This window comes from Hippoglossus stenolepis, chromosome 3, assembly GCF_022539355.2.
Source record: "Hippoglossus stenolepis isolate QCI-W04-F060 chromosome 3, HSTE1.2, whole genome shotgun sequence".
Classification (NCBI taxonomy): domain Eukaryota; kingdom Metazoa; phylum Chordata; class Actinopteri; order Pleuronectiformes; family Pleuronectidae; genus Hippoglossus; species Hippoglossus stenolepis.
In genome coordinates this window covers 949,666-957,841 of record NC_061485.1, presented here as the reverse complement: position 1 = coordinate 957,841, position 8,176 = coordinate 949,666, and the positions used below count along the sequence as shown (strand labels likewise).

The window sequence follows — 8,176 nt, the reverse complement described above, 5'->3', positions numbered from 1 at the left end:
TCTACTTCCAGGAATTATCACAGAGCCACAACAGAGCCGACAAATTGTTAACATCTAATCAATATCCTCAGTGATCGATGAGAAGGATCAGTATGCAGCGTGTGGACGGAGCTGAGACCGTTCAGAGCTTCGCTTTTCATGGCCGGAGCTGTCAGACCGAATCGTCCAACAGCAGAATAACTCAGTACAAACAGGACGGCGGAGGACAGGCAGCGAGACGTCAGGGGACGTGAAACCTCACGTGGACTTGAGACAAATTGATTTGTCAACTCAAGGCTAAGAAGGAGCAGCAGAAAAGTGTCAGTGAGCGAAAACCTCCTCCGTAAACATCAGTCGGGTTCTGACTGGTAAGTGATGGGAACCAGGACGTCCCTCGGTGGAGTTCACACCTCCAGGTCCCTTCAAACAAGCTGCACCACATCATCCAATGTTCAAGAGACATCGGGTTCACAAGACGGACGGACCCAGAAACAGCAAACCTCTGGTCAGTGGTGGATGAAGGAACTTGGATTTGTCTCCTAAATCAAATCTGATCCCAACTTCGTTCTTCTTGGACTCGTGTCCCATCTTTCCAGCAAGTTTCAATCAAACCAGTTTCCAGTGTTTTGTTTAATCTTTCTGACAGAGACGATGAAAAGGTGGCGGACGTCCACCAGCACGAACAAGTCAAACCAGATACCAGTTTCTTATCGTACCAGTTGGTTTTATTATGACAATGCACACTTGAAAAGCAAAAGCCTTGGCATCCTGCAAAAACCAACAAGATTATGACAATACGAGTCCCTGGCATCGACCAGTCGCTGAGCCGACTTACATTATTATTGCAAAGGGTCACTTTCATCTCATCAGCAAACTTAAGGACATAAAAATAAAATTTGTGATTACATAAAATATGGGTCATTCCTTCTGTGTATAATGGGAGATACATTTCGATATGCAAACACACACACGATAAAATAAAACACTTGAATTATGTGACCCATGACAAAAACAAAGTGTACATAACTGAATCATAGTTCAAGTCTAAGATTTTACAAATCACAGAAGACTAATCATTAATCAGGTTTTATTTTAATAATCAAACAATTTGAGGCTGTATCAAAAACTTTGTAAAAAATTAAAATTAAGAAAATTAGAGGGAGATTTTCTTTGATCGCTAATTTCTAGAAATGTATGGTTCTGTCTTTCTGCCTCCGACTCAACTCCCGTCTCCTCTGTGACCTTTAAAACGTGAGTATCTGTACAATCCCGTCCGGGACGGTGTCCGTGGCACAAAGTCCTCCTCCTCGGACTCAGAGGAACTTTCCTCCTTTCATAAAAAAATAATTAACACTGGACCAAAATAAACTTGGAGCTCTTCTTCCCGTTCAGGTCTCAACTGTGAATGAACGGAAACGTCGTTTCACTGTGTTCACGTCAAGTCACCAAATGAAGGTAGAATTAGATTAGTTATTTATTCTGCATCCAAATCCACATTTAAATCCTGATTTACCTTTAAATTATTAATTTACCATTAAAAGGTGTTTTTTTCATCTATAATTATCGATGAATTGTTGCAATAAACAGGAATAAAACATCTCCCGCAGGTTATTTCACTGAGTCGATCCCTTTCCTCCACCACCCAACAAAATATAACACAAGCTCTCAGGACATCCTCCAGATATACAGTGAATTTTAAAAACCATTATAACAAAGAAATTATTATTTATCTCTAAATCTTTTTTAGGCTACCATGTTATTCTCATCTTTACTAGACATCGTGAATAAGGATAGAAATAGACAACTAGTGTTAAAAGGCAAACCGTACTGAATCTGAATAAACACACCCACTCATTCAAACGTGCACACACTCCGCGGCCGCCCGTCCTCGTGTGTCTTCTGCCGGGGGATCGAGACTCAGAGCATCTCAGTACGAGCTGTTGCCTGCAGCGGCCTGATGGCAGTCCGCCGTCTCCTCGTATTATTTCAAAGCAAGACAAAAGAGTTGTTGGGCAAATGATTCATTCCCCCAAAAAAGAAAAACTGATAATCTCGGGCTAGAGATGAAAAATAAAATTGAAAAATCCAAATCAACAGAAGTATCCAAATCAACAGAAGAAAAAGTGAAATGCTGCTGGGAAGGGAGCGCACGTCTCCCAATTGTCGCTTCTGACCAACTGGTCGACCCGAAAGCCAGTGCTGACGAGAATCTGTTTGTCTTAGGCCACTGTAGTAGCGGGGCGAGCACTGAAACAGTAGTCGCTCCCAGCTGTTTCAACTGATCATCCCATGTGTCCACTGTAAAACCCCGACTCATCCCTCCCCCCCCCCCCCAAACCCAAATCCCTTGTAGCTGTTTTGTACTTTAGCACCTCTTGTCATCTCTCCTGTAAATGTCCAGACAGACACCAGAATGGAAACCGTCGCAGTTCCTCAGGCATCCTCTCCCTCCGCCCTACGAGGGGAGGCTTGAACTGGTCTTAGGGCGGCACGTAGGGAGGTGGGGATCTGTAGGGAGTCATGTTCTTGGGACGGGAGCCCTTGCCCTCCATGGGAGTGGAGAAGGGAGGTGGTGGCTGGTAGGGAGGGGCGTTGGGGTCGTCGTCCTGCAGAGCGGTGTACTCCCCCAGCAGTTCCTGGTTGAGAGGAGTGGTCTCTGGTGTGGCCATGTTGGGGTACTCGGGAGGTGGAAGTGGGGGCTTCTCTTCCTGCAGAATCAGGGGCATACTGGAGGATGGAGGCGGCTTAGAGTCGTCCAGTTCGTCCGCAAAGATAATGGGCACACCTTTTTTGATAAAGGTGGCCTGGTCTTCAATGGTCAGCTTGCCCTTTCGCTTCTTCCTGTAGCAGATCATCGCGATGATTCCTGCTATTAGCAGTATGGCTGCTACCACCACAGCAGGAATGACTGTGTGGAGATAGACATCGTCTGTGCTCTGACGGCCGGTTCCCAGAGCCGGGGTGACTGCTGGAGGTTCTGGTAGATCGATCTCCCCTGGTGGGACAAAGGAGTACTTTCTGCAGCTTGCTCTTCCTTTGACATTGACATCCAGAGGTCTAAACTCAGGCTCCATAGCGTACTTGAAGGTCTGCGACGGCCTTCCCTCACTATTGGCGAGTGTTCTGCTCATGACCAGGAGCTGCTCCCTTGGACACGGATGCTGCGGGAGGCTGGTGTTTGTCCACTCCACTACAATGGACCCTTTGCTGATATTCAGCAGACTCACTGTACTGCTGTTGCGGTCCCCGAGGGCATACGCCAGCTTCTTGACCAGAAGGATTTTCTTGTGGATATCATGCGTTACTGAATGTGGCGCTCCATCGAATCGGGCTGTGAAGATCACCGGGGTCTTGTCATTGACGGGCCAGCGGTTAACACGGACCTCAAAAGCGTCGATTGCATTCAGGCCTCCTTTGTCCGTTGCATATATGAAGTACTCGTGTTTCCCCACATGTGGGGCGTCAGGCAGGCCGTAGAGAAGCTGGCTGGTGGTGTTGAACTGGATCCAGGAGCCTTCGCCAACCACCTCATTGTGGTTCTGTCTCAAGGTGAGACGCAGCTTGTCGGTTGTGCCGTCCTCATAATCGAAGAATGTATCCAGCGGGATCTTAACCTCAAAATAGGTGCCCACCAATGCATTGACCTGGTCGAGGGGGTTTTTCAGGCTTGGCTTGTGATTGGATGGATCCACGATAACACCTGGTAATGCGGTGGTGCGTATGGCCGGCTTAGGTGTAGAGGTCTTTGACTCTCTGGGCACCGGTGTGGATTTAGGCCTCTTAGGTTTCTTGGTAGGTCTTCTGGTAGGTGTGGGGGGTGTGGCTGTCGCTTCCACAAACGTGGGCCTGGTCATGGTTGGCTGGATGGAAATCGTGCTGGTGGTCTCCACCACCCTTGTTGGTTGAGGAGGTCCCAAGGTTGGAGTGTGGGCGATGGGGTCACGGACTCTGATGGTAGGTTTGCCTGGAAGGGGAACGGGGCCTCGTACAGGGGGGGCTGAGCTCTCAGTTGGTGCGGCGATAGAGGGGGAGGAGAGGGTCGGGATAATCCTCACTGGAGGCTCCACCACGGTCGTAGGGGGGAGCACAGCCAGAACCGGCGTGGGAGTGTTGTTCAGCTGTCGTCTCACTCTCTTCGGGACATGGGGCTTCTTGTTGGCGATGTGCCACCCCACCACCGGGTAGCCCAGCTTGGCCGACATGGTGCCTTCCTTCGCTGGACCCTGGACACTGTTGATGTTTGGGACCGTGCTCTGGTCCAATGAGCAGCCGAGTTTCCACGACAACAGAGCTCCGTTCTCCACCACCTGGAGACACATTCATTACCATTTGTTAGAGCGGATTGTTTAGTTAATTATTGAACAGATTGACCTGATGAACACGATCATTTAGTCACTCACCTTTTTAGCGTTCCCCGGCCCAGCCATGAACGCAGACATGTCAAACAGCCTGTTGTTGACCACGGGCAGTATCTTCATGTGCTGGAGCCCCACCCCAGAGAAGCTCCTCATGTTATCCAGCAGCTCCACCCTCTGCTCTGAGCTCATTTTGGTTAAATCAGCATCCAGGATCACCGTCAGCACCGTGACCGGTTCCTCGTGTCCACACACGAACGGCCGGACGTCGTCCTCAGCAGTGGCCTGGTTGGATGACAGCTGGGCTGCGTCTGCATCCGGATGATCTTCAGGGTGAACCTCGATGGAAAACACCTCAGAAGAAGAGGACTTTGTGTGGTTGGAGATGGATGCGGAGATGTAATGGACGCCTTTGTCCTCCTCCAAAGGAAGACCCTGCAGGATTCTGCTGCCGGCGTCCCAGTGCAGCCAGGCGGGGAGGGAATCCTTACCCATCTCAGTAATCTGAGAGACACACAGACGAGGAAGAAAAAGACAAATGACTCATTCATCTGCAAACAGGAGAATAAGTGGATGATTAAAAGTGAAAGTGAAGTCTTCTTAGACATTAAAGTCTTTGAGACGCAGAGTGTTTGGTGACTGTTAATTGTGGAAATGGTTTTTCTTTGCTGGAGAATAAAAGGATTGATGAAGGCGAGACAGAAAACACTAAATGCTTTTTGTCTACAACACAACAATTGAACCGATTTTCCCACTTTTGTCTAAATTTACCTGTTTGTTGATGCGTGTGGAGCCAAATTTAAACATTTGTGACAGGAGCTGAATCTAAAAACAACATGATCAGGACTCAGTGCTGCGCCACGCCAACACACACGGGCTCAAAGGCTCTGCAATCTAATTTAAACCAGACTAAAATTAAAACAACTCGGCCAATTATACGGCTGCAGACTGTGGCTGATGGAGAGAAATGGACCGTGGGGGCGGTGCATCTACACATAAATCCAAAAACAAATGCAACTTGCGCTCGACAAGTTAATTCTGTGGCTAATAAATCCTGGTTGATAAATTATGTAGAGGCAGTTCTCCCCAGACGCATCATTAATGGTCTAACCAGCGCACAGGCAGCACACACACACACACACACACACACACACACACACACACACACACACACACACACACACACACACACACACACACACACACACACACACACACACACACACACACACACACACACACACACACACACACACACACACACACACCATGTGCCTGTAGGGGGCGGGGCCTGACCCCCCTGATGATGTCACCCTCGCTGCAGCGGAGCGACCTCGGACGATGACGTCAGTGGCTCAGTTCTAACGACAGAACGGTTACCACGGTAACAGCAGGTGCAATTTTGTATAAATGGACGAGCACTCCCCTGTAAGGCTGAGCGATAAAACAATATCAATAATAATCGTGAAAGAATCTTCATTCATTGCTATATAATAAAAGTCTAAGATATACGTTGATATTTTATTTGTGTAAACACAGAGGAGGTTTAACACAATATTGATCGAGCTCAGTTTTATCAAATGTTTTGTTTCTGATTCTTTGCTCATAAAGATGAACTGATGATTAACCTCAAAAACAAATAGTTTATTGTTTTTAATATGTTTTTCTTTGTCTTTATTTCTGCTCTCCTCTTCCTTTCGGTCATTATTTTGAAAAAGCTTCATCCGAACATGACGATTCTGTTCAGATAGAAAGTCTCAGGTGTTGATGTTTTAAAACGCAGCAGGAAACAGGAACTTGATTCTCACTGATGTTCGTGTTCGATCCCAGGAACCGACTCACAACCTGTTGAGCTGCGTTTCACACAAAGTCCACTCGTCTAAACTTCGAGCTGAGAGCCTCTTGACACGGCATTACCAATTCAATCATAAAGAGACGATGAAGGACAAGGGAGTTGCCGAACAGTCATCTCATCATAACTGTCATAATTGCTCCGTAAATTACTCGATTGCTTCCTGGAAGCACGACGACGATTCCTCATCCGCTGCCAATGAAAGACGATCGAGGGGAAAAGACACAAATTCATTTTTCACAACATCACAAGCTGGAGAATCTTCAAATGCTTCATGTCTCTGTACGACCTCAGATAAAAGCTTTTAGGTCAATAAACCATAAGAAATGACAAAAGTAGGTTAGAAATATAAAAAATACAAAAACCTGTCATGTTTTCGATCTAGATATAGAAACATGAACTAAATACTCCTTAACACTTTTTTCCATCACTTTAAATGATGATGTATTATTTGATCTGCCGTCTTTGAATTTAAATGACGTCATTTTGCTTGTAGAAGAAAAAGATGAACGTTCTGAATATTGTGGTTTTTATCTTAGATCCATTGAAACATTGAAAACAAGGCCACCAGCCGCTGCTGCCACGTTTCTCTCTGCACGTAACAAGTGATGAAGTGAGAGACAGAAACTTTGACTTTCTGGTACAAAAAGACTTCAGTTCATTTCAGATCAGTTCCAACAGCATCATGCAAACATGTGGTCGCCCACAGGACGTCAGTTTGCAGAGCGCTCATTAAAAAGAGTAAGTTCCCGGCTTAGAAGAAGGTTAAACTAAAACACGGCCGCTCTTTGTAAAGTCGTACATGAGCTCAGCGAAGCGCTCGTCTCCCAAAATGAACATGAAAAATACATCAAATCCCCCAAAATGTCAAGACAAATATTTCATATCTTTTCCTGGCACAAAGCTTCGGTGCAGGGCGCTTGATGTTTTGGCCCTAAAGGTTATCGTGCGCTCTCACAGCCCAGCCTCCCTTCCCCTCACACACACATACCACTGGCAAGGTTACCGCCTGAGCCCTTTGAACGCAGCCAGCGAAAACCCTGCATTCTGGGAGATTTATTCAGGCCAGGCGGCGAGAAGAAACGAGAGCCAGCTACTTTGTGAAGTAGATATTAAAAGGTGGTTTCAAGGGCAACGTAGCACACAGAGGCAACAATCAGAGTGAATTTACTCAGCGGCGTGATAACCTCTCCACGCGGCAGTTAAACGACTCGTTCAGGAAACGTTCCGCGGGGGAATGGAGTCTCGTTCACCCTGAAAAGACTCAGACTCCAGCAGCTCTGAGGAACTCGGCTTTTGAGAAGGGACACAATTACTTTAAGTAGCATGTACAATGAACGTTAACGGCATAAAAGAAGCCGAGCCACTGAGATTAGAGCCTTTTGCACGATTCGCAGAATGAATCAGCGACATGTATAACGAGGTCTGAGAGCAGCTGTCACCCACAGAGCAGCCACCACATCCACTTCACCCCCGACTCTTAAAAGACTCTTAATTAAAATGAAATAAACCATAATCTCATCAAAGTTAGGCAAAGCTGTTTGATCATATTTTCTCTTCTCGACGCAGACGTCAGCCACAAAGCCGGCGTGACTATCAGCGCCACGAGCCTCGGCCGCTGCGCTGCTACGAGACCCGTATCTGAAGTCTGGCTGAGGGACAGGCATGAAACACTCGGAGACATTATCACATATCAGCTGCATCATCCTTATTTCATTCTGCATCGCTGCCTCCTCCGCTCTTCAGAGCTGCAGTCGCTGAGCGGAGCTGCTTTCCGGAGGAAGACGGGATTACAGGAACTCCACAGACGCTGCCGAGCGGCCTCGTCGCTGACGCGTCACGTTTCAGACGACGAGTCGAGTGTCAATGCAAGAAGAGTCGAGACGTGTGAGGAGCGGCTGCTTTGTAAATTACAGGAAAACCTCATTTGAAGGTTTGATTTGACAAGATGATGATTTATAACTTCTTCATTAGCTCAAGCTTGTTTCTG

The 8,176-nt window shown here is 47.0% G+C and overlaps 1 protein-coding gene across 2 annotated transcripts in view; it reads right to left on the bottom strand.

Moving 5' to 3' along the window:
- Positions 1–682: 682 nt before the first annotated feature.
- The window catches only part of dag1 (dystroglycan 1), a 40,584-nt gene continuing 33,090 nt past the window's right edge, over positions 683–8,176 (bottom strand). For both annotated transcript variants that reach the window (XM_035152583.2, XM_035152584.2), the window contains exons 3-4: positions 4,380–4,838; positions 683–4,286 (exon numbers count right to left, since the gene is read on the bottom strand). In XM_035152583.2, coding sequence (XP_035008474.1) covers positions 2,460–4,286; positions 4,380–4,838 — 2,286 coding nt within the window. In that variant the 3' untranslated portion in view covers positions 683–2,459. The remainder of the gene's footprint in view (positions 4,287–4,379; positions 4,839–8,176) is intronic.